This window comes from Bos indicus, chromosome 12, assembly GCF_029378745.1.
Source record: "Bos indicus isolate NIAB-ARS_2022 breed Sahiwal x Tharparkar chromosome 12, NIAB-ARS_B.indTharparkar_mat_pri_1.0, whole genome shotgun sequence".
NCBI classification, from domain to species: domain Eukaryota; kingdom Metazoa; phylum Chordata; class Mammalia; order Artiodactyla; family Bovidae; genus Bos; species Bos indicus.
The window spans coordinates 27,537,214-27,563,586 of record NC_091771.1 but is presented as its reverse complement, the minus strand read 5'-3'; the positions used below and the strand labels follow the sequence as shown (position 1 = coordinate 27,563,586).

Sequence of the window (26,373 nt, the reverse complement as noted above, 5' to 3'; positions counted from 1 at the left end):
ATATATATATATATTTGTATATATAGCAAAGTGACTACCAAAAGAGATATAGTTATGCAAAGTAATTTCTGCATGTATGAATTAAACCCACTATATGTCTGCATGAAGACAAGGGAAAAACTAAGTGAACTGATCCAGTCTTCAAGATGTAGAATACACTCAGATTTAACATCATACTGTGACTATCAATTACTCTGCAAGACATGTGGTATGCTTAAATTTATAGCAACTAGGCAAGGCTCTTTAAACAACTTTCACAGACAATCAGTAAAACAGATTTCCTCAAAGAGACTTACCTGCTCTCTCTTTGCTTCGTTTGTCAGAGAGCACCTGTATTAAAAAAAAAAAAAATCAAGACTCTCTTAATATTTCAAATTTATGCTGCCATCATTAAGAATATCATCGAGTTTGAAAAAAAATCAGATTGTAAAATTAGAACTGAATTGCCTTCAGAAATGAAAGTAAAATGCCAATTAGGGTAATGCATGATTTTAGTGTGCACAAAGAATCTGGAATAATAAAAGTAATACTCATTGACAAGGAAGATGCCTGAATCTTATTTTTCTCAGATTTATGTACTTTTCTCAGGCTTATGTCAAGATTTACACTATACTATGCATCCATTTAGCAACTAGAGGAAGACTGATGTCTAGTTTTTGTCGTGTACTCTGCTGTCCTCATGTCACCAATAACCTCCAATAACCTCCTTCGTGCTAACCAGCAACAGTACAAAAACTGAGCCAGCTGAGCACTCCTCCCATCAGAAACTTGATCCTTCTGGGCTCCTGTTCTCCCACAGTGCCTGCTTGTACATTTCTAACCGGTCCTTCTCATTTTCTCGGTGGATTCCCTTCTTGCCTGGGATCTTTAGGCATATTGATTTAATTTACTTTTGTTTTATTTTGTTTTTCAGACATGTTGCAGGGCTGGCTTCTCTTCTTACTTTGCACTTTTTCCAGGGTGATCTCATCTACTTTCCATCCATACTCTGATAACCTCCAGATTTATATCTCCAGCCCACGTCTCTTAACTTGAGCTTCAGGCCAATATAGGAAACTGTTTATTGGACATCTGCATTTGGAGATTTCAGACACCACAAAACCGTGTGTTCAAAGCTCAACATTATCCACCCCCTCACATAGATACCCAACTCCCAAACCAATTCTTTTTCTGTGTTCCCATCTTAGCGAAAGGCAACATAAACTGAACGTATGTGTCCCTCCTCAGATTGAGTTGTTGAAGCCTAATCCCCAGTGTGATGGCATTTGGAGGTGGAGCTCTAGGAGGTAATTTGGTTTGGATGAGGTCATGTGGTTGGGTCCCCCACAATGGAGCTGGTGCCTTGTAAGAGGATGAAGAGCTCAGAGTTCTGTATCATGTGAGGACTCAGTGAGGAAAATGGTGATTTGTAAAGCAGGAAATGAGTTTTCACCAGATACCAAATCTGTCAGTACCCTGATCTTGGACTTGAAGACTCCAGAACTATGAGAAATAAATAATTGTTGGTATGTTGTTTAAGCCACCAAGTCTATGGTATATTTGTCATAACAGCTCCAACGGATAAAAAACAATCTATCTACCTGGTTGCCCAAATGGGAAACCCAAGGATCATCTTTTTGTTAAATTCTGTTGATGCCTACTCTCAAATCTTGCTTGAATCCATCTACTTATTTTCATTTCTACTTCCACCTCCTGGGCAACATTCAGGTCATGCTTAGATAATTGCAATAGCTTTCTAACTTCTAGCCTGACTCTAGTCTTATCTCCCTCCAATCTATTCAGCACCCAGTGTGATGTTTCTAAAATACAATTTGATCATGTCACTTTTCTAATTGGAGCTATCCAATTGTTCCCCAATACCCTAAGAATAAATAGAGTTTAGAGGTTAAGATCTTATGCCTAGCTGCATGACCTTCAGAAAGTTTTTCAATTTCTCCAAGCCTCAATCTCTTCAGGCAAATGGGGTTGCTTTGTGTGATGTGCTGAGCAATAAGTATGGCATAGAAGAGACATACAGTAAATATTTATTGATTATTTTGAAGGAACTTCTTAAAAACAGAGACTTACATTTTGTTAACTCTTTCAAAGCATAATGATAATTTGAATAATATTCTTTGAGAGTCAAGGATGAAAGATGCAAAATGTTGATGCAGTTAGAGCTTTTTCCTCAATATCACAGTTCCTCCCACCCAATTCTTATTCTCTCTCATCTTATTTTATGTCTCCATTCACACTTACAGTGGGTAAGAGCAAATTCACAAGAAACTTGATGACTGACAATGAGAAGAGTCAATTTTCCCAAGGACATTCACATTTTAAAGGGCACCATCTGATGACAAACACCAAGTACTGAATCTCTAATGATAAAACTTGAGATAGTGTGAGACAGAGGAGGAGAAAGCTCTCTCCACATTTCTCAAATAATATCAAGTAGGTGACTACTTCCTGCTCTAAAGAGAACTCAGTCAATGAGAATAGTGCATCATATTTAAATGTCTCACTTGATTTGGAAGCAAATATATCTAATGACTATTTGACTTGGAATAGCAAGTAAAATAAAATTATGAAGTAGATAAGTTTTGTTACATGAACATAATAAAACATTAATAATTATTTAAAATATCATAATAATATTTTAATAACCATTCAACATAGAAATAACCCAGCAGGATTCTTCAAGTTCAACTGTTGAAAAATTCTCAGTTATGAGCTAAGACCAATTCCTGCAGAGAAATGTCAGCTTGAGGGCTTAAAAGGGAAACAAAAGTAAGTAGACTTCCTCATCTAGTCCTTGAGATTGAGTGCTAACAGAGCTACTCACACATTAATAATGACAATAATAATAATAATTAACATAAGAAACTAAAAGTCAGATTACTTGATTCCAAAATAGATAAATGCGATAGGGATTTCCAGATAAACAGAAGTACTCAACAAATGTATGGTCAAGTATTATTTAGTTCTAAATGTAGAATGATGCATTAAAAGGTGCAGAGCTTGAATCTGGTAAATATATGTGCTTGTGTGCTTGCTAGGTCACTTTAGTCGTGTCCAACTCTTTGGATCCTATAGATTGTAGCCTGTCAGGCTCCTCTGTCCGTGAGATTCTCCAGGCAGGAGTACTGGAGTGAGTTGCCATGCCCTTCTCCAGGGGATCTCCCTGACCCAGGGACTGAACCTGTATCTCTCACGTCTCCTGCATTGGCAAGTGGGTTCTTTATCACTGGCACCATCTGGGAAGCCAATTAACTAATTTTAATTAATACTAAAAATATTAATGTTGTCATGATGAGAAAAAAGTAGAAATTAAATGCCTAAAATTAAAGCAACAAAAATTAGTGTTATTGAAAATAAAATAATGAAAAATATTACTAAATTTTAAAGACATTGGAGGTATTTGAAAGTGAACCCCTAATGCATGTTAACCATTTCAACAGTACATGACAAATTAGATGCAGAAGTATAGCTATGGACACTCCTTTCCCAGGAAAAATTATGAGACAAATATTAAATATACATATATATATATATATTTCCTATGCTATGTCAGCTCTAAAAAATTTATAAATGTGATGGTGAACATACATTTCTTTATGGATATTCAACAATATTTTCCCATAATCATTTTCATTAAAACTCACTAGGTGACGGGACTGGGGGGAGGAGGGAATGGGGAGCTGCTGTTTAGTGGGTATAGTTTTAAGATGAAAAGAGTCTTGGGGATGGAGGATCGCACAACAATGTGAATGTACTTATGCCACTGAAGGGTACACTTCAGTGGTTAAGATAATAAAGTTTATGTTTTATGTATTTTTCCACAATTAAAAACACACAAAGAAATCTCTAGATGCACATAGCCTATTGCTACTTGTTATGTTTAAACTCCCACTACCTTACACTTCAAACCCCTCTGTTTGGAAATCCAAATAGAATAAATCTAAGATCCAAAATATGACTTATGGGCAGATAATAAAAGAACTGCTACTAACCTGGAGATAATTATTTATACTCCCTAAAGTCATCATGAGATTACAGTCATCTCCAGAAGCATGAAGAAGGAAGAGAAAAGGAGGTGGGATAATGGCATTCACTGATGCCAGAGCAATTAGATGAAAAATCCCCAGGCAACAAATGGGTTATTTCTCTGGATATTTTATTATTTGTTGAGTGTTTAGCCAACATATAGAAACACTCATGTCTAGCACTATGCTGGGTGTTTAACCCTTTCTCTTTGTGGGATAGATGGCTAAGGGCAGGTAATTATCCCGCTGGAGATTCAGGAACACTAGAATGGTTAGAAGTGTAAGCTGGAATCAAGATTGCCACAAGAAATATCAATAACATCAAATATGCAGATGACATCACCCTTATGGCAGAAAGCGAAGAGGAACTAAAGAGCCTCTTGATGAAAATGAAAGAGGAGAGTGAAAAAGCTGGCTTAAAACTCAACATTCAAAAAACTAAGATTATGGCATCCGGCCCCATCACTTCATGGCAAACAGATGGGGAAACAATGGAAACAGTAAGAGACTTTATTTTCTTGGGCTCCAAAATCACTACAGATGGGTGACTGCAGCCATGAAATTAAAAGACGCTTGCACCTTGGAAGAAAAGCTATGACTAACCTAGACTGCATATTAAAAAGCAGAGACATTACTTCGCTGACGAAACTCCATCTAGTCAAAGCTATGGTTTTTCCAGTTGTCGTGTATGGATGTGAGAATTGAACCATAAAGAAAGCTAAGCGCCAAAGAATTGATGCTTTTGAACTGTGATGTTGGATAAGACTCTTGAGAGTCCCTTGGACTGCAAGGAGATCAAACCAGTCCATCCTAAAGGAAATCAGTGTTGAATATTCATTCGAAGGACTGATGCTGAAGTTGAAGCTCCAGTCCTTTGGCCACCTGATTTGAAGAACTGATTCAGTGGAAAAGACCCTGATCCTGGGAAAGATTGAAATCAGGAGGAGAAGGGGACAACAGAGAATGAAATGGTTGGATGGCATCACCAACTCGATGGACATGAGTTTAAGCAAGCTCTGAGAGTTGGTGATGGACAGGGAAGCCTGGTGTGCTGCAGTCCATGGGGTTGCAAAGAGTTGGACATGACTGTGTGACTGAATTTACTGAGAATAGTTACAATTATCTCATGGATACATCCTAGTAAAGTTCTCTGAAGTATGTTTGAGTCACTTGCCTCATCTGGTGAGATTCCCAGAAGGTGTTAAGTTTTTGATACTGGTAAAGCAATAGTAATTATAAAGCCATGTTCACACAGACAGTCTAAGAATAACATTTTAGGAATTGGTTTTATGAACATGTATTTAGTAGACAATTGTTTTTTGGAACAAATGTATGAAATCTGGATGAAATGCAGATATGCATCCCTTGTCACACAGACAAATATGCAGATTAAATGAATAGAACAACTCTGCTGCTGCTGCTAAGTCGTTTCAGTCGTGTCCGACTCTGCGTGACCCCATAGATGGCCTCCTACCAGGCTCCTCTGTCCCTGGAATTCTCCAGGCAAGAACACTGGAGTGGGTTGCCATTTCCTTCTCCAATGCATGAAAGTGAAAAGTGAAAGTGAAGTCACTTAGTCGTGTCCGACTCTTCATGACCCCATGGACTGCAGCCCACCAGGCTCCTCCGTCCATGGGATTTTCCAGGCAAGAGTACTGGAGTGGGGTGCCATTGCCTTCTCCGAGAACAACTCTAGACAACCATAAAAACATCCAGATAATTTTTATTGGGAAGCAACGGCCCTTGGGGCTTGTGATGATCAATCAAGTCAATAAATACATTGACTATTATTGTCCAGGTGAAACCAAAAACCTGTTTCATCACCTGCTGTTCTTGAAATACAAAGGGCCCATTTGTTCCTAGTGCCCTCATAGTAAGCCTTTAAAACTAAAAGCAGCAGATAAAATCCCAAAGTAAATAAACTCTTACGAAAACATGTAAGCCATTTTACTATTTGCTCTTTACTTTGTCCAGAATACACCTGCTGTATTTCAAACTCAGTAAACCATATTTTGCAGTGACCCTGATTTAAACATTACAGAATAATGTCTAAGTAGAAATAAGCTGATAAAGCTAATCACCAGATTACCACTGGAAAGCTGGTTTCTTTAGACAAATATAAGGGATATATTATATACTGACTTTGGCTCAAATAACTTAAGACTCGTTGACTATGAGATAGCTGGTTTTATATCTCAAAAAAACAAAAATCCTTTTCCTAATCTCCCTCATGTTAGCTCCTTAAAAGATCATGCACAAACTATATGTAAAAATGAAAAAGAAGAACAAATATTTTAAAGTATTATAATCTGCGATTTCAGAGCTATTTCAAGGAGACCTAAAAGTTTCAATCGCAGTATCAGTTCATGAAGAAATAAGATGAAAATTTAATGGTCTTTAATTGCCATACTAAATTTTCATTATTGACTTTAATTTTGATTTCAAAATACTCCAAACATGGCCTTGTAGAGAAGTTTCCAAAATTTTTGATTTCTGTAAAAATTCTTTATAGTGATTCTTACCGAATTGTCAAAGTTATTCCTCCCCTGACTCATGCTGAGAAAAGGCTGTAGTAATTCTTTGTGGGACTGTGGGAGAAATAGAAACCAACAGATTTCCTCACAAATAACTGCACTATGAAAACTAAAGAAAAAGCTGCTAAAAAGGCTAGAGAGAATGTATAATATAATTCAATATTTACTCTTTGTTTTCATTTGATCTTCACTCATTTCTTTTACACCTGAGATATAGAAAGTAATTCTTGTTTTAGTGCTATATGAAAATTTCAATACATCTGAAACATAAGAGTCAAATGAAAATCTACTTTTGTGGATTGAAAAATATTTTGATTCAGCCCATGATGTATAAATCTTTCTACTTCTAAATGTAAATTTTGGTATATGTACAATAGGATTCAGATACTTGAACAGAAGTAGTCGGTAATGCATAATTTCAGACATTTAACCTAAATACAAAAAAAAAAAAAAAAAACCTTTACTAGTTCAGTGAGTATAAAATGATGCTATTTAATAAACTATGGCATTTTAATAAGCATGCCTGACATCTGGTACTGATAAAAAGGATTTTATATTTTATAGTTAATATTTAAATAAAAAACATTACTGTAGTTTTGCTATTTATCACAGGCCACAGATGGCATAGGTCGCATTTGGGTGGCTTCATTTCCTTTTTGAATAGTTTATATAAAGACGCCACTTGTTTTCTCTCTTTCTGTGAATGCTTTATATAAGGTTTGGATCAAGTCCCAGAAATGAATAAATGAAGGAAGAAAGGAATGCATCAAATGAAAACGAAGTTTCTTAATAACAAAACTGATTATAGAATTTTCCTGGAACAAGTTTAGTTAATAAAGTTCATTCTAAAACAATGATCCAAGGAATTTGCATCTGGATAAATATTTGAAGTAACTTTTCCAGAACTGCAAAACCCCATAAGAACCTCTAAAAGTTCCATCTTTTGAACAACTGTATTTGCTCTAGGCAAAGTGGACTAATCCTTTGATTCAAGACAGGTTTGTCAGGAGCCTATGGAAGCAGCAGCTGAGCCTGATCCTGCTGAGACAGTCAGGCTGCTCTGGAGCTGTCCAGATGCTCTCCTTGTCTCTAGAGCATGCATCTTCTTGTCCTGCTTTCTCAGACTTCGTGTGTTCCACTCTTTAGATCCTTTGGTGAGGGTCCTGCTCCAACTTGGACATTGAACAGTGGTGTCCCTGACTCTTGACCCCAACACACCGGCTCTTGACCCTTTCCTCTAGAAGATGTCACTGGCATCTGGTCCTATCATTTCATGGCAAATAGGTGGGGAAACGTGGGAGCAGTGATGGATTTTATTTTCTTGAGCTACAAAATCACTGCAGATGGTGACTACAGCCATTAAATGAGAAGAAGATGGCTCCTTGGAAGAAAAGCTATGACAAACCTAGACAGCATAATAAACAACAGAAACATCACTTTGCTGACAAAGGTCCGTCAAGTCAAAGCTATGGTTTTTCCAGTAGTCATATATGGATGTGAGAGTTGGACCATAAAGAAGAGTGAGTGCTGAAGAATTGATGCTTTTGAATTGTGGTGCTGGAGAAAACTTTTAAGAGTTCCTCAGACAGCAAGGAGATCAAACCAGTCAATCCTAAAGGAAATCAGTCCTGAATATTCATTGGAAGGACTGATGCTGAAGCTAAAGCTACAATCCTTTGGCCACCTGATACGAAGTGCTGACTCATTTGAAAAGACTCTGATGCTGGGAAAGATTGAAGGCAAAAGAAGAAGAGGGTGGCAGAGAATGAGATGGTTAGATAGCATCACTGACTCAATGGACATGAATTTAAAAAAGCTCCGGGAGATAGTGGAGGACAGAGGAGCCTGGCATGCTACTGTCCACAGGGTTGCAAAGAGTCAGACATGACTTAGTGACCATTATAACAGCAACAAATCAATGCAGTAGTATAAAACATACATCATATAATTTTTCATTAAATTTTGTTATAATAATTGAAAATCAATGAGTACACTTAACAAGCATTTATCAGATGATAAGGACAGAAATATTATGTTATGAGACAAATAAAAGCTCTGAATGCAAAGTCAGTGGACTAACCTGTAAGAACTGGGAGTGTGAATTAATTAGCTTAAAATCCAACATTTTTTTCTCCTTATTGGTTGAGAATTCTTGTAATCATAAAAAATGTTTGGTTTTATGATTTACCTTTGAATTTCCTAGCCCAGTACAATATCACAGACCTAGTAAAAACTGCAATGTCTTGATCTGGTTATCTAGATTTACAAGAGGCATGATCCACCCTAAGATAATTGGTAAAAGTAAAAGACTCCAAGATTTGATAATCTAGAAGAGTAGGTAAGGTGTATGCTGCTGCTGCTAAGTTGCTTCAGTCATGTCCAACTCTGTGCGACCCCATAGATGGCAGCCCACCAGGCTCCCCCGTCCCTGGGATTCTCCAGGCAAGAACACTGGAGTGGGTTGCTATTGCCTTCTCCAGGTAAGATGTGTATATGTATATGTATATATATATGTATATGTATATGTGTATATATATATATACACACACACACAAACCCCAATAGAAAGCATTCAATGAAGAATTTAGTATGACAAAGAATGAACTGATTTTAATAAGTGCAATTAACACTACTTTATGTATATCTTACAGATATTAGTGAAAGAAAATTCACTACATTTTCATGTGCTGTTGAAAATCCAGCTGGATGAAGATGAAGTTGAGTTCTCTACTCTGAATGAGATCACAGTCTAGAGCAGAAGACAGCCCCAAAGGGAAAAGATTGTGATCGTTTGGAACAAACATACCAGTAGAGGTGACTATAAGAAATGATGGTTGCTCAGAGAAAGGGTCTCATATAAAGAATCAGGGGGAGGTTTGTGTAGAGGGTAGTATTTAAGATCATTCTTGATGAATAATTTCACTGGGAAAATAAGGAGGAGAGGGGAATTCCAGACAGAAGGGACAACATGTACAAAGGAAAGAGGCAGAGGGGAGGGAAGCATGAGTCTTTGGGGAAATACTGTAAACTAATTATAGGGAAGAGTGTAAAACAATGGGGTTAGAAAGATAAGATGGGTAGATGATAGAGGAATTTGTATACTATATGAAGTCCTTGGGAATATGTATACTATATGAAGGCCTGTGGGTGATAAGGACTCCAAAACTATAGGCTTTATAATGGTAATTCCCAAAGTGACACGAGGGATGCACTTGAGGAAGGAAGAGTTTGGACACAAGCTCAAATAAAACCAAGACCTGCTGAAACAGAAGGACATGAAATAGACTATCTGTGATGACGCGGTCATTATGAGTAATATTTAGGAGGGGATGAAGAGCAAGGGAAGTGAGAGAGAGGGAGGGAGAGAGGTCATCTTGGGTAGTTTTCAGGTTTTGATGCAGGTAAGGTGGTTCACAGAGGTGTCATGCTAATGAAGATGAGCAATAGGGGAGGTGGTCAGGGGTTTGGAATATAAGGAATTCTACTTTTAGACACATTGAATTTGAAAAGACTGAGGGACACACAGTGGGGGCTGTATAAAGAAGCTGGAGTCCAGGAAAGTGGTCTGGACTGAATGAACACAAAATATCTGTGAGAATTCCAGCTCTGAAAGAAGATGAGCTGGTTAGGGAAAGTGTGCTTATAATCAAGAATAGGAGAGGCAGAGACAAGAGTCTGGGGGCATTGCAGTATTTACTACGCTGAAGGAAATGACGAGACAAGGGTGATAAAGAGTATGACAAAACGGGAAGATCTTAAGCAGGAGGAGTAGGTAGATTAATAGAAAGAAGTTGAAAATTAACAACCCAGAAGATTCTAAAACTTGGTAATTATGAAGTGATCTTGGCTAGATCCAGGGGATAGAAATTTGAACAGGATAAATTAAGGAATACAGGGGAAATAAAGTAATCTAATCCCAAGCAGCTTGATTTAGAGAGGTTGAAGGATGAAAAAAGTGCTAGTCTTGGAAAGCAGTTTCTTGGAGGGCTTTTGTAAATTTGAAGAGATTTTAGTACCTTTAGGGCCTGAGGAGGAGGAGCTCAGTGAAGACTGCAGTTGCAGTTGTAAGGGAGCAGAGATCCTGAGGAGGGAGCAGGCAGGCAAGAGGGAGGGAGGCGGGTGCAGGGCCTGATGGGGAAGAAGACAAGGAGGGTGGGGGCTGACAGCGTGGCTGAGGTGGACCAGCACGGGGACAGCGGATGAAGTCCGGGCAGCGAGCGGTGGCGCACCTGAGGGGCTGCAGGTTCTCGAGGGATGTGGAGGTCAGGACGAGGGAGGTCTGGAGCTGAAGAGGAGGCACAGGGGAAATCTATTTACCGATGCAGAAGCAGCACAGTGTTTCCTTCCTGCAGTCCTCAGACTACAGTCTCATACTCAGATATATTTATACTTCATATAAGTAAAAACTATGCTGTAGCTATTTCACAAATTTATCTCTCTTCTCAAGCAAACGGTGGATAGTGGAAAATTATGACGCCCCTTTCTATTTCTTTGGAGGCATTACGGTACTGTATATCAGAAAAACCTGGGGTTTTGAGATAGACACGTTGAGTTTGAGTCTTGAATCTGTCGGTGACTAGTTATACGGTTTTAGGCTACTTTTCTCCCCTGGCTGAGACTTAGTTTGCTTATCTGTAAAATGGAGATAGTAACACAGTCCTCATAAGGACACAAGGATTAAATTTAAAAATTGTGTGCCATCTCTCATCCATGGCATCCAGGACCAGATTGGACACACGATAAACTTCATTTGTGCCTTCTATGAGGAGCCTGGAACACCTATGTGCATACATGAAAATATCCTTCTCTTTCAATTACTATATTCACTTTCATCTCTAACTTTGAAAATACTGCCTTCCATTAAAGAAGGTATGGAAAAGCCGCCATTCCATCACACCTTAATTCTGTCCTTTGGTGATCATACCTTCCTCCTGACTGTTAGGTGTGCTCAAGTAAGGAATCCAGATCAAGAGTTTGGTTTGGCTCTTACCACATGGCAGGCCTCCTTCGGCAACATCCCCTCCAGGTTTGACTGCTTTGTAGGCCTATTTGCCTTGGCTTTCAGGCTTGTTTTTATAGATCAGTCCTGCCAACTTTTAAGATTACACAAGATTATAGTGGCATATTTTATTTAATGCTTCATTTTCTTTAGAAGAGTGGTTTTTGGTTTTTTAAAAAAACAAACTCCTCATAAGCCTGATGACTTGCTCAGCTGAATATAGGCCAACTGAGAAGAATTGGGTCACCAAGTTCTGGACACACAGCCCTGGAAAATGTCAGGAGTTGGATGGTCTACTCCTTTGTCTGGACCCAGCTCAAGTATCTTCCTGAATGAATCCTAAGTGCTTTAAGAAATAAAAGTACTCTTAAGAATCTGTTTTCTTCTAAGTATGGAAGAAGCACTGGTGATACTGGTTTGGGGGGAGCATCCTTTTCATTTTGAATTTGAAAACCACAGGACAATCAGTAGTTTAAGGAAATGCCAATAAAAGATGAAGTATCAGTTCAGTTCAGTTGCTCAGTTGTGTCTGACTCTTTGTGACCCCATGAATCGCAGCATGCCAGGCCTCCCTGTCCATCACCAACTCCCGGAGTTCACCCAGACTCACGTCCATCGAGTCGGTGATGCCATCCAGCCATCTCATCCTCTGTCGTCCCCTTCTCCTCCTGCCCCCAATACCTCCCAGCATCAGGATCTTTTCCAATGAGTCAACTCTTCGCATGAGGTAGCCAAAGTATTGGAGTTTCAGCTTTAGCATCAGTCCTTCCAATGAACACCCAGGACTGATCTCCTTTAGAATGGACTGGTTGGATCTCCTTGCAGTCCAAGGGACTCTCTCAGGAGATAATAATAATGTAGTATTGCTATTTTATCTGTGTTAATGGAGAACTGGGACTTTAAAACTATCTACCAAAATCTAATTTGACATCATCTTTAGATATAAATAACTGTATAGACACTTTGCGGTATGCTGTAATTTAAATATTAAGAAAAGAAAAGCATTTCCAAAAAATGAAAAGTTAGAAAAACAAAGATGAGGGAGGTCATATTTTTGGTCCAGCAATTTGGTCCTCAACAGCAGGAAAAAAAAATGGCCTGACTCCTTGCTTCTCTGTTCCTGCCAACCTCTGTGTAAAGGTGCTCATGAGTAGTGAAAAGAATAAAAGGAATGTAGCGGGAAGAAGAAACTTAAAAAGCAAGGCTGGTGAGTTAATGACATGAAACCCACATGGTATATAGATAGTCCTTAAACAACTACAGCTGACTTTTTTTTCTCATGTTGACTTAATGCCTGGTCTCCTAACTTTAAGGGCTTCTGACTTGCGGTGGCTGGAAATGTGCTGGTTGGATCTTCTGCTCAGGAAGCAATATCTCCTCTAGATCCACCACCTTCTTGGTGTTGAGGCCATGCTTCCTGCAGGCTGCTCCCACCCAGTGAGTGAAGCTGGTGGGGGTACTAACACAGCCCTTTCTAGTCAGAGGCAGGACACTTCCTATGCACGACTTTGTTACAGGACTTCCCACTGGTCTGGCCAAGCCTTTCTCGGAACTACACTTGGTCTGCAACCCCTCCTTCCCGCTCTCCTTCTGTAAGTGCCAGACCTCCAATATAGTAGGGAGGCTACTCCCAGGTTTCTCTGATCCTGTTCTCAACAAACCCCTTGCATGGTTAATCCTACCTTGGCATCTGCCTCTTGGCAGACATGAATTAACACATTCATCCAGTATCTTTTATTTGTTTTACACTCACAAGTAGGCATATACACAGAAAAAAGTTGAAGCAAAGAAAGATTTAATAAACTGCCAAAGGAGATATGATAACTCAAACACCAATCTCTGCTTCATCTTGAGGCCTGAGGCTCCTGAAGCCCCACAGTCTTTCACTTAACCAACATTTACTGAATGTCTCCTATATGCCTCCTACGGCTCTGGACCCTATCCTAAGAGTAAAGGACTCCTTTGAGTGGCATGCTCAGATTCGTGATATAATAAGATCATTCTGTTGCAAAGCATAGAAGTAACTCAAGGGAACAAGGCCAGAGGAGAGGAGGCCAGTTTGGAGGCTGGTGCAGTCATCCAAAGAGAAAACGGTAGCACGTGTGAGAAGAGCCCCAGCATAGATAAAAGAGGTGGGGAGACATTTAACTGGAAATTTTAGTGATTCAACATATATTTACTCCAGATCAGCCCTGCCCTTGGCTACACTCTGGGAAGACAGGAAACAACAGACACATTCCCAACTGTTCAGAAGCATTTGAATGACTTCTGGTCAGAGACGTGTGTGTGTGTGTGTGTGGGTGGGTGTGTGTGTTTGTGTGAAGGAACTTTTGCTCAACTCAGTCACTTAAAGCCCAGAGATATAATGGAAAACAGGAGGCGGGGGGACCTCCTACACCAATAAAACAAGAAAATGGCCTTGTGCCTAAACCACAGACTATGACACACAGAAGTCAATTACAGTGGGAAGCTCTGCCAGAACGAGGGTGCTGAGAGTGGCCCCAAACCTCAGACTCTGAACAGGATGCAGACTTCCCCGAAAATAAGTGTCACAACAGTAGAAGGTCTGACTAGTGACCCTCTGATTAGGACAACTAGTACAGGGCAGTTTGGGAGAAGTGAGGAGTGCCTTGGGTGATGTGTCTGTCCTATGGACACCCTGGTCTGGATTTCCCTTGGAAGGGCCCTTCTGAGTACTGAACTGTGTACACACCATGTTTATTATAATTATTCTTAATCTTGTGATTTTTCATTTTTACAGCTTTATTGAGGTATAGATGACCCAGAAAAAACTGCATAGATTTAAAGCATACAGTGTAGTAACTTTGGACATATGCATGTATCTGGGAAAACATCATCACAATCAAGATGCTAACCATCTACTCTCCAAAGTTTCCTTGTGCCCCTTTGTAATCATCTTTCACACCCTCTCTTGCCTCCCACATCCAGTCGCAGACAACCTGTGATCTGCCTTCTTTCACTATAGATTAGTCTGCATTCTTAAGAATTTGATATAAATGGAATCATGCAGTATTTACTGTTTTTCCTAGCTTCTTTCATTTAACAGAATGCATTTGAGTTCCAGTCCCTTTAATTTTAGCCATTCTAATAGGTATTAATTTTTTGTGGTTTAAATTTTCATTTCCCCAATAACTAATGATACTGTCACTTTTTCATACTTACTTACTTTGAAGAAATTTCCTTTGAATCATCTGCCCATTTTTAAAATGGTTGATCATTTTTTCATCATTGCCTTTATGCTGCTGCTGCTGCTGCTAAGTAGCTTCACTCGTGTCCGACTTTGTGCGACCCCATAGACAGAAGCCCACCAGGCTCCCCCGTCCCTGGGATTCTCCAGGCAAGGACACTGGAGTGGGTTGCCATTTCCTTCTCCACATTGCCTTTATAGAGTTCTTCATATATTACGTATACAAGTCTTTTATCAGATAAGTGATTCGTGAAGATTTTCTTTTAGTCCGTGGCTTCTCTTTTCATTCTAGAAGTTCTTAATATTGAAAATGTCCAATTCTGTAACGGATTATTTATGGTTTCAATCTAAGAAATACTTGCTTTACCCAAGGTCAGAAAGATTTTTCACTTGTGTTTTACGGGTTTAGATTTTACATTTGTCTCTGATCCCTTTTGAGATAATTTTTGTTAGTAGTAAGTCTGAACCAAGGTTCCTTTTTTCACACATGAATATCCCATCATCTCAGTACCATCTGCTGAAGAGACTGTCTTTTCTCCATTGAATTGCCTTTACCCTTTTGTCTGTCTTCTTTTGCATTACTTTATATATTTTATGGTGCCATTTTAACTCCTCAATTGGTTTATAAGCTGTAACTCTGAATTTTGTAGTTGTTGTTGATTAGGTTCTTAGTCCTTAGATTGGGGTTTACAGTTTACATCTTTGACTTACTGGTCTACTTTCAAGTAGTATCACATCACTTCATGCATGGTACATAAAACTCAAAACACTTCTCCGTATTCCTCCTCCTTTAGGACTGTAACCTTCATACATTTTATGTCCACATCTGTTATAAACTTCCAAACACAATGCTGTTGTATTTGCTTTAAACAATTATTTTTAAAGAGATGGAGTGAGTGATAGTTGCTCAGTTGTGCCCGACTCTTTGCAACCCCATGGACTGTAGCCTGCCAGGCTCCTCTGTCCATAGAATTCTCCAAGCAAGAATACTGGAGTAGGTTGCCATTTCCTTCTCCAAAAGAGATGGAAAATATTTTAATTGCACTTACCTGCATATCCATCATTTCCCACACTCTTCATTCCTTTGTACAGATCCAGATTTTCATCTGGTATCATTTTCCTTTAACCTGGGGACTTCCTGTAATATCTCTTATAGTATAACTCTGCTGGTAATGAATTCTATGATTTTTTTAATGTAAAAGATAGTTATTTGAAAGATATTTTTTCATGGTATGGAATTCTACTTTAAATATATTATGCCATTGGCTTGCATTGTTTCCAAACAAAAATCTGAGGTCATTTTTATTTATTCCTTTGTATTAAATATACCTTTTTCCTCTCTGATGGCTTTTAAGATTATCTTTTATCATTGGCTTTAAATAATTTCATTGTAATGTGTGTTAGTGTAATGTGCTTTCAGTTTTTTTATGTTTGGAGTTTTCTGTTAGTTTTGTGGGTCTGAAGTTTTCATTAAATTTTGAAAAATTAAGGGACTTCTCTGGTGGTCCAGTGGTTAAGACTCTGTGCTCCCAACAGTGGCTAAGACTGAGTTCTCAGTGAATGAGGCCTGGGTTCTATCATTGGTCAGGGAACTAGATTCCACCTGCTACAACTAAGAGTTCGCATGCCACAACAAAAGATCCTGCATGCTACAAAGAAGATCAAAGATTCCAAGTGCCGCAACTAAGCCCCTACACAGCCAAATAAATGAACTTTTTTTTAATCTGGAAAAGTTGCTATTCTTTTTGCAAATTTTTTTTCTGTTTCCCCTTTTCTCACTTCCAATTACATGTATATTAAGCTGCCTAAAGTTATCTTGTAGCTGATTGACTTTTAAAAGAATATATTTTATTTTTTAAATCAATTTTAGATGTATAGCAAAGCTGAGTGGAAGATAAAGAGTTTTCATATACTGTCTACATAAACACATAACTTCCACCACTATTGACATCCTCCACCAGAGTGGCACATGTATTAAAACTGATGAATTTACACTGACACATAATTGTCACACAAAGTCCATAGTTTACCATAGAGTTCAATCCTCGTATTGCACATGCTATGGGTTTAAATGTATGACATGTATTCAACATTGGAGTATCATAAGAGCAGAAAAAAACTTCTCTGTTCTGCCCATTCATTCTCCCCCCTCCCCTAAGCCCTGGTAACCACCAATTTTTCACTGTTTGCTTGTTTTTGCCTTTTCCAAAATGCCACATGATACTGCAGAGCTTTTTCAGATTTACACATTCAAATTTCCTCCATGTTTTTTCATAGCTTGATAGCTCATTTCCTTTTAGCACTGAGTAATAGCCCATTGTCTGGATGTATCACAGTTTACTTATCTATTCATCTATTTTTTCCATCTACTGAAAGATATCTTCAGTTCAGTTCAGTTCAGTTGCTTAGTCGTGTCCAACTCTTTGCGACCCCATGGACTGCAGCATACCAGGCCTCCCTGTCCATCACCAACTCCCAGAGATTACTCAAACTCATGTCCATTGAGTTGGTGATGCCACCCAACCATATCTTAGTTACTTCCAAGTGAATAAAGCTGTTTTAAACTTTCAGGTGCAGGATTTTCTGTGACGTAAGTTTTTAACCCCTTTGGATAAATACCAAGGAGCTTGATTGCTGGATCATATGATGAGAGCGTGTTTAGGTTGTAAGGAATTGCCAAACTGCCTTTCAGAGTGGCTATACAATTTTCCATTCTCACAAGCAATGAATAAGGGCTCCTACGGCTCCATTTCCTTGTCAGTGTTTTGAATTTTGGCCACTCCAATTAACATGTAGTGGTATCTCATCATTGTTTTAATTTGCATTTCTCTGATGATGTCTGATGTAGAGCAGTTCATATGCTTTTGCCACATGTAGATCTTCTTTGGTAAAGTGTGCTCCCTCCGCATTCTTTTCTCTTTGAGTTTCACTTTTGATAGCTTTTATGTTTTCAGTTTCACTCACTGATTTTTCCTCTGTAGGGTTTCAACTATTAGTCAAATGCAGTGCATTTTTTTTTTCACCTCACATATTCATTTCTAGAAGTTTATTTTATAAATGAACTTTTATAAGTTCATTTTATATATATTTTATGTCTCTGCTTAACATACTCAATCTTTCTTCTAGCTTCTTGAACACATGCAATGTGGTTATAATAGAAATTTTAATGTCCTTGTCTAAGAATGCTATCATCTGTGACATTTCTGAGTTTGTTTCTATTTATTACTGTTTCTCCTTATTATGAGTCACATTTTCCTACATTCGTGATAATTTTTAATTGGATGCCAGTCTTTGTAAATTTTTCCCTGTTGAGAGCTGAGTATTTCTGTATTCCTATAAATACTCTTGAACTTTGTTCTGGGATGCAGCTAGATCAGTTGGAAATGATTTAATCACTTGTTTTTACGCTTTGCTGTGTGGCATCAGACTAGCAGCCTTTACTCCGGGGCTGGTTTTTCACCACTACTTAAGTGATTCCCTTTGAGTACCCTACTCAATATCCTGTAAATTACAAGGAGTTTTTTCTCTCTGGCTGAAGAGAACACAAACTATTCTGAATCCTGGGTAACTCTGAGATTGCTATCTTTAATCATTGTAAATGGTTCTTCCGCTGTCCTTGGGTGGTTTCTTCACCTGCATGTGCTGATCAGTACTCAGCTGCAGATTTGGGAGTAGTAGAGAAACTCTCTACAGCCTCTTAGAGCCCTTTCCTTCTGTGAAGCTCTTCCACAGTATTTTACCTTAAATTCTAGCTGAACTGGCCTCCCTGTGATACCAACATTTTCTTATAAGTCAGGGAGACAGTCAAGGTCCTACTTGGGTTCCCCCCTCCCTACACTGCAGCCTAGAAATTTTCCTTAGACAGTAAGCAGGGGCAACTCTAAGGCTCATCTTGTTTGTTTCTCATTTTCCAGGGTTCACTTTTCTGTGCTGTCTAATGTCCAATATCTGAAAATCTTTCTTTTATACATGTCATCAGTTTCTTTAGTTGCTTCCAACAGGAAGGTATATCTTGTTCTTGTTATTCTATTGTATCTGGAAGTGGAAGTCCCAAACTATTCTTGTAAAATTAGTTTCTATCATCTATCTATCTATCTATCTGTTAAGAGATTTATGAAAGGAAGGTCAATAGTGTTAGCAAAGGTTGTTTCCAGGTCATGGGCTTGGGGTAATATTTTACTTCTTTGTTTGTGTTTTTCTTTTCCTTAATTTTTAATGTTGACATACATAGCTTTTACTTTTTAAAAAGTTTGTGACATACATCTCATAAATTCAGAAAAGAGAAGAAATTAGGACATATTGAGGGCCTGCTCTGTGCTCAGTTCAGTTCAGTTGAGTCGCTCAGTCGTGTCCGACTCTTTGCGACCCCATGAATCGCAGCACGCCAGGCCCCCCTGTCCATCACCAACTCCCGGAGTCCACTCAAACTCACATCCATCGAGTTGGTGATGCCACCCAGAAATCTCATCCTCTGTCGTCCCCTTTTCTTCCTGCCCCCAATCCCTCCCAGCTTCAGAGTCTTTTCCAATGAGTCAACTTTTTGCATGAGGTGGCCAAAGTATTGGAGTTTCAGCTTTAGCATCAGTCCTTCCTAAGAAATCCCAGGACTGGTCTCCTTTAGAATGGACTGGTTGGATCTCCTTGCAGTCCAAGGGACTCTCAAGAGTCTTCTCCAACATCACAGTTCAAAAGCATCAATTCTTCGGCACTCAGCTTTCTTCACAGTCCAACTCTCACATCCATCCATGACCACAGGAAAAACCATAGACTTGACTAGACGGACCTTTGTTGGCAAAGTAATGTCTCTGGTTTTGAATATGCTATCTAGGTTGGTCATAACTTTCTTTCCAAGGAGTAAGCGTCTTTTAATTTCATGGCTGCAGTCACCATTTGCAGTGATTTTGGAGTCCCAAAAAAATAAAGTCTGACACTGTTTCCCCATCTATTTCCCATGAAGTGATGGGACCAGATGCCATGATCTTCATTTTCTGAATGTTTAGCTTTAAGTCAACTTTTTCACTCTCTCACTTTCATCAAGAGGCTTTTAAGCTCCTCTTCATTTTCTGCCATAAGGGTGGTGTCATCTGCATATGTGAGGCGATTGATATTTCTCCCGGCAATCTTGATTCCAGCTTGTGCTTCCTCCAGTCCAGCGTTTCTCATGATGTACTCTGCATAGAAGTTAAATAAGCAGGGTGACAATATACAGCCTTGACGTACTCCTTTTCCTGTTTGGAACCAGTCTGTTGTTCCATGTCCAGTTCTAACTGTTGCTTCCTGACCTGCATATAGGTTTCTCAAGAGGCAGGTCAGGTGGTCTGGTATTCCCATCTCTTGAAGAATTTTCCACAGTTTATTGTGATCCACACAGTCAAAGGCTTTGGCATAGTCAATAAAGCAGAAATAGATGTTTTTTTGGAACTCTCTTGCTTTTTTGATGATCCAGCAGATGTTGGCAATTTGATCTCTGGTTCTTCTGCCTTTTCTAAAACCAGCTTGAACACCTGGAAGTTCACGGTTCATGTATTCCTGAAGCCTGGCTTGGAGAATTTTGAGCATTACTTTACTAGTGTGTGATATGGGTGCAATTGTGCAGTAGTTATTGCTGTTATCCCACCCTACATACATATTTACTACATATTAGGCATTGTGTTAAGCACTTTGTATGGATTATCTCATTTAATCCTCAGAATAATACTATGAAGAACATATTATTACTATTTCTTTTTTTATATAGAAAATGAAACTGAAGTTTATGTGGTTCAGGAAACCTTTGCTTCACAAGTAAGACTCAGAACCAGGAGTCAGCCCTGAACTGCCAGATCCAAGGCTCATCTCTTAACCAATACACCAGGATCTTTCTCACTTATAAAAATATAAACTCCAACTAATATGACATTGTAAATCAATTGCATTTGAATAAAATAAATATTTAAAAAACAAATTCTGGTAATATTAAGAATCAAGAGTTACAATGCCATGGTTTCTGTGTCTTTGCACCTTAAGACGGTAGGTGTTGTGAGAGTGCATCAGAGGGAAGAAACACTGAAACCATAATCACAGAAAACTAGCCAATCTGATCACATGGACCACAGCCTTGTCTAATTCAAGGAAACTAAGCCATGCCATGTGGGGCCACCCAAGATGGGCGGGTCATGGTGGAGAGGTCTGACAGAATGTGGTCCACTGGAGAAGGGAATGGCAAACCACTTCAGTATTCTTGTCTTGAGAACCCCATGAACAGTATTAAAAGGAAAAATGATAGGATACGGAAAGAGGAACTCCCCAGGTTGGTAGGTGCCAAATATGCTACTGGAGACCAGTGGAGAAATAACTCCAGAAAGAATGAAGGGATGGAGCCAAAGCAAAAACAATACCCTGTTGTGAGTGTGACTGGTGATAGAAGCAAGGTCTGATGCTGTAAAGATCAATATTGCATAGGAATCTGGAATGTTAGGTCCATGAATCAAGGCAAATTGGAAGCAGTCAAACAAGAGATGGCAAGAGTGAACGTCAACATTCTAGGAATCAGCGAACTTAAAATGGACTGGAATGGGTGAATTTAACTAAGATGACCATTATATCTACTACTGTGGGCAAGAATCCCTTAGAAGAAATGGAGTAGCCATCATGTTCAACAAGAGAGTCCAAAATGCAGTACTTGGATGCAATCTCATAAACTACAGAATGATCTCTGTTCATTTCCAAGGCAAACCATTCAATATCACAGTGATCCAAGTCTATGCCCCAACTAGTAATGCTGAAGAAGCTGAAGTTGAATGGTTCTATGAAGACCTACAAGACCTTTTAGAACTAACACCCAAAAGAGATGTCCTTTTCATTATCAGATCAGATCAGATCAGATCAGTCGCTCAGTCGTGTCCGACTCTTTGCGACCCCATGAATCGCAGCACGCCAGGCCTCCCTGTCCATCACCAACTCCCGGAGTTCACTCAGACTCACGTCCATTGAGTCAGTGATGCCATCCAGCCATCTCATCCTCTGTCGTCCCCTTCTCCTCCTGCCCCCAATCCCTCCCAGCATCAGTCTTTTCCAATGAGTCAACTCTTCGCATGAGGTGGCCAAAGTACTGGAGTTTCAGCCTTAGCATCATTCCTTCCAAAGAAATCCGAGGGATGATCTCCTTCAGAATGGACTGGTTGGATCTCCTTGCAGTCCAAGGGACTCTCAAGAGTCTTCTCCAACATCACAGTTCAAAACCATCAATTCTTCGGCACTCAGCCTTCTTCACAGTCCAACTCTCACATCCATACATGACCACTGGAAAAACCACAGCCTTGACAAGATGGACCTTTGTAGGCAAAGTAATGTCTCTGCTTTTTTGGCCCATGTACTCATTGAGATACTGGTTAACATGGAGTTTCCTTCACCTTCAGTATTGATGAATAATTATAAAATTGGAATAACTTACATTTCATTCAACAAATGTTTAAGGAATGGTGTTTACTAGGTACTTCTACATACATTGCATACATGATTGTGAAGTGGAAACACTGGTGAAGAGATGATACTAGAGGAGAGGGGACAGAAAAAACCTAATAAAAGTTTATAAGTATTAGTTGCACACGAGAATCTGTGTGACAGTAAAGGCAGGCATTTTTATCCCACTTTACATAGAAGGAAATTGAGATATCTGTTTTAAGATTAGTCTAATCCTATACAAGGAGCTAATGACAGAGCCAGAAATAGGACCCTGGTCACCTGACCACAAGCATCCCGAATAATCTATTCCAAGCAAGATGGAAATGAAGGGAAGATGATGTTCATAAGACACCAGCTATACTGTTTTTAACAAGTCAGTGTTAGGTTGATCTAAAAATATACAGGAAGTGTTTCTGTTTTTCCATAGGAAAAAAAGAGTATGAAATTGCCCTCACCCTATAGTCACACACAGAGAAGCAGAGATCTGTCTTCAGTGATGTGTTACAATGATCCTTCTGTGTCATTCAAAAATAGAAACCAGCCATGCAGGGTAGCAGCTGCTGATTCCTCAAAATGCATGACAGTGATGGCTGAATCACAATATTTCATGCTTAGCTTCTAAGTACACAGATCAATTTAAGAAAACTCTCAATTCTTTTTTTATTTGGGTTCTGCTTCTAGAATGGGGAGGAATATCTCCCTCAGGAGGTTATTTCCATTCTAAAATATAACATGTGCACAACTGTGTTTTAGAAGTGATTGATTACCAGAGTGGATACATTCACCATTCAGTCACATTAGCTCCCTGCTTTTTTTGGCTCTGTGGGGAAAAAGGCACGTGACCATCGGATTTTATGCCTATCTGTAATGAAAACATGTTTCCACTTTTTAAGGTAAAACCCAATGACCTTCCTCTGAAATATTCAAGGATTTTTTTTTGAAATAGACACAAATCTTTGTGGCATTAATAAGCCAAGCAGCATTAGAGACACTTCTAACCCAAATTTACTGTTTTCTACATAACTAAAATAGGAAATGAGGTTAACTCTACAGAAAGAATAGTCTTTTATTGTGGGTTCTTTACATAAAGCCAATTTGCAGAGAAAGATTCAATATTCTATACTGACGAATTCATTTTTAAAACAAAAGGCCAGAAAATGAATTTATATTACATACTCACCTTTAATCAAATTATAAAACAGATCCTGCCTTTATTTTTTAACCTATAATCTCGAGTGGATTGAGCCAGTCTTTTTTGTTGTTGTTTTTGTTTACTTTTTATAACAAGTCTTTTTTATTTAGAACTTTGTCATTAGCTTGTCATTATTTTCTAAGTTCAATCATTAAAAAATAAAAACACATGCCAGAATTTCTCAACCTTGGCACTATTGACATTTGAGGCTGCAACTATTTTGTCATAGTGGTGGGGCTGGGGTGAGGAGCTGTCCTGAGCATTGTAGATGTTTAGCAGCATCCCTCATCCCTATCAACCAGACACTGGTAGTAGCGTCCCCTAAACTGTGACTTGTATCAGTACAAGCCAAAATGTTTCCAGGCATTGCCAACTGTCTTCTAGCAGAAGCAGAGAAGCAAAATCACTCAGTTGAGAACCATGGGCATATACTAATGCTTTTATATAACTCAGTGCAGCTTATTGCTCAGTACTGAAAACTAAGACATGAAACAATTCATCATGCAGCAAAACTGCATCCAGGAAATGCCCTCAGCAGCTCAGCTTTCTAGTTCATTTAGGATAGTGTAGAATCACGTGTATGTGAAGGAAGGAGCTGGGGCTCTTTAAGTGAGAAGTTGATCTAACACTGCAGAGAATAAGTATAAACAAATTATTCACCCTGTGCTTTCCCTACAGTCCTGGGGTTCAATTTAATCCTGGCCAAGTCCATTCTGTTTCCTCTTCCTAGAATATCTTTGTCGTTATGCTAACTTCTATTTCTTCTTTATAGTTTATCTTGTCATTATCTGATTGGAAAATGTTGACTGTCTCAGACTGAATTAAGAGCTCTGTGCTCCAGCAACCAATGCTTGCATACCTCTGCCATAGCAAAAATAGCAAAGTACTGACTACATTTGTTTACCTGGTATAGCTTCTCTTAGTTCATGATTAGTTCCTAGAGGGTGGGGATCATATCTTATCTTTGAATCTCTACATTTAGCATAGTGCCTGATGAATATAATATAAGCCTATAATATACATGGTGGCTCAGAAGTTAAAGCATCTGCCTGCAATGCAGGAGACCTGGGTTTGATCCCTGGGTTGGGAAGATCCCCTGGAGAAGGAAATGGCAACCCACTCCAGTATTCTTGCCTGGAGAATCCCATGGACGGAGGAGCCTGGTGGGCTACAGTCCACGGGGTCACAAAGAGTCGGACACGACTTCACTTTCACAATATACATAGAGGCATACTATTAAATGAATGAATGGCATTCCAAACATCATTATACTAGCATGTAATAGCTCCTTTAGATTTTTATGCAGGCTGTGAGAAGGAAGTAGAAAAATCAGAGGGAGGTAATTTGATCCTAAATAATTCATAGTCTGGTAAGGCAAACTACACCTTTGTTTTGCTAACAACCTAAGCAGTATGAAAATATTTATAGTCTATTATATTGTAAACACATTGACATTATCACTTAATCTTCATAATGACCCAATGTGGAAGGTACATTATTGCCTCCATATATTGTTTATGGTGAAACTGAGGCTCAAAGAGGTCTGTAACTTGCCTGTAGTGACTGACAGAGTTAAAACTTCACCCTTTTAGACTACAAAGTCACATCATCTTTCCTGATACCTGACAGGCTCTTGTTCTGTTAGTGTCAAACTACTGAAATTATTGGTGAGGACCTAAAACTTTCAAATGTTGTTCCTGGGGTACCTTATCAGAAACTCCTTAAAGAATTTTGAAAATAATTATATGATACTACATGAGTTTGAGCAGGCTCCAAGAGTTGGTGATGGACAGGGGAGTCGGGAGTGCTGCAGTCCATAGGATAGCAAAGAGTCAGACACGACTGAGTGACTGAACTGAACTGAACTGAACTGATACTTTTTAAAGTTGCATATCTAAAAATTTTCACTATACATTTAAATAGCAGTGAAGGATATAAGTCCTGTAATATCGTAAATAGGGCTCCCCCAGTGGCTCAGTGGTAAAGAATTCACCTGCAATGCAGGAGATGCAGGAAAGGTGGGTTTGATCCCTGGATTGGGAAGATTCCCCTGGAGGAAGAAATGGCAACCCACTCCCCAGTATTCTTGCTGGGAAAATCCCATGGACAGAGGAGCCTGGTGGGCTAGAGTCCATAGGGTCACAGAGTCGGACGTGACTGAGCAACCGAGCAGGCATGCCCACACATATTGTAAATACTATACTTTATAATGAAATTGTGACATCACTCTTTTCAATGCGTCCAGTGGAATCTATATTCCATAACAATTCGATTTCCACCATTGCTCACTTTTAAAAAATGAAGTAAAATAAAAGGTCAAATAACAAATTGGGAAAATAATATTTGTGGCATATCACATTCAAAGGGTTTATATCTAATTAGGTGCCTCTGGGACTTCCCTGGCAGTTCAGTGGTTAATACTTTGCCTTTCAATGCAAGGAATGCGGGTCTTATCCCTGATCCAGGAGCTAGGACCCCACATGCCTCAGGACCGAAAAAAAAAATACTCACAACATAAAACAGAAGCAATATTGTAACAAATTCAATAAACAACTTAAAATGGTCCACATCAAAAAAATCTTTAAAAAAGAAAATATTAGGTGTCTCCTAATGGAGGAAGACAATGCAATCTATGAGGTAATCTCACCAAAAAGTATTGAACCACAATCTATTTATGCTTCTAGATCCAACTGCTTACCAATTTACAGGAAATACAGAGAACAAAGGAAAATGCTAAATGCAATCATCAAAGTCCAGTCTGTATGAAGCTCTACAGAATTTTTTCAACAATAATTTGATAAGGAAAAAGTTGAGAGAAAGAGAGAAAAAATAGGGGAAGATAGAATCTATATTTTAAGAGACTTAAGAGCTAGAAAACCAATTTTACTATGTAGACTTTATTTGGTTTCTGATTTAAACAAACTTAAAAAAAATATGGATTGGAAATATAACCACTTGGTATTTGATGATACTAA

The 26,373-nt window shown here is 38.8% G+C and overlaps 1 protein-coding gene across 1 annotated transcript in view; it reads right to left on the bottom strand.

Moving 5' to 3' along the window:
- STARD13 (StAR related lipid transfer domain containing 13) overlaps nt 1-26,373 on the bottom strand; it is a 492,634-nt gene that overhangs the window by 301,058 nt on the left and 165,203 nt on the right. Inside the window, exon 4 of the mRNA XM_070800199.1 lies at nt 297-330. Within this exon, the coding sequence (XP_070656300.1) occupies nt 297-330 (34 nt within the window). The remainder of the gene's footprint in view (nt 1-296; nt 331-26,373) is intronic.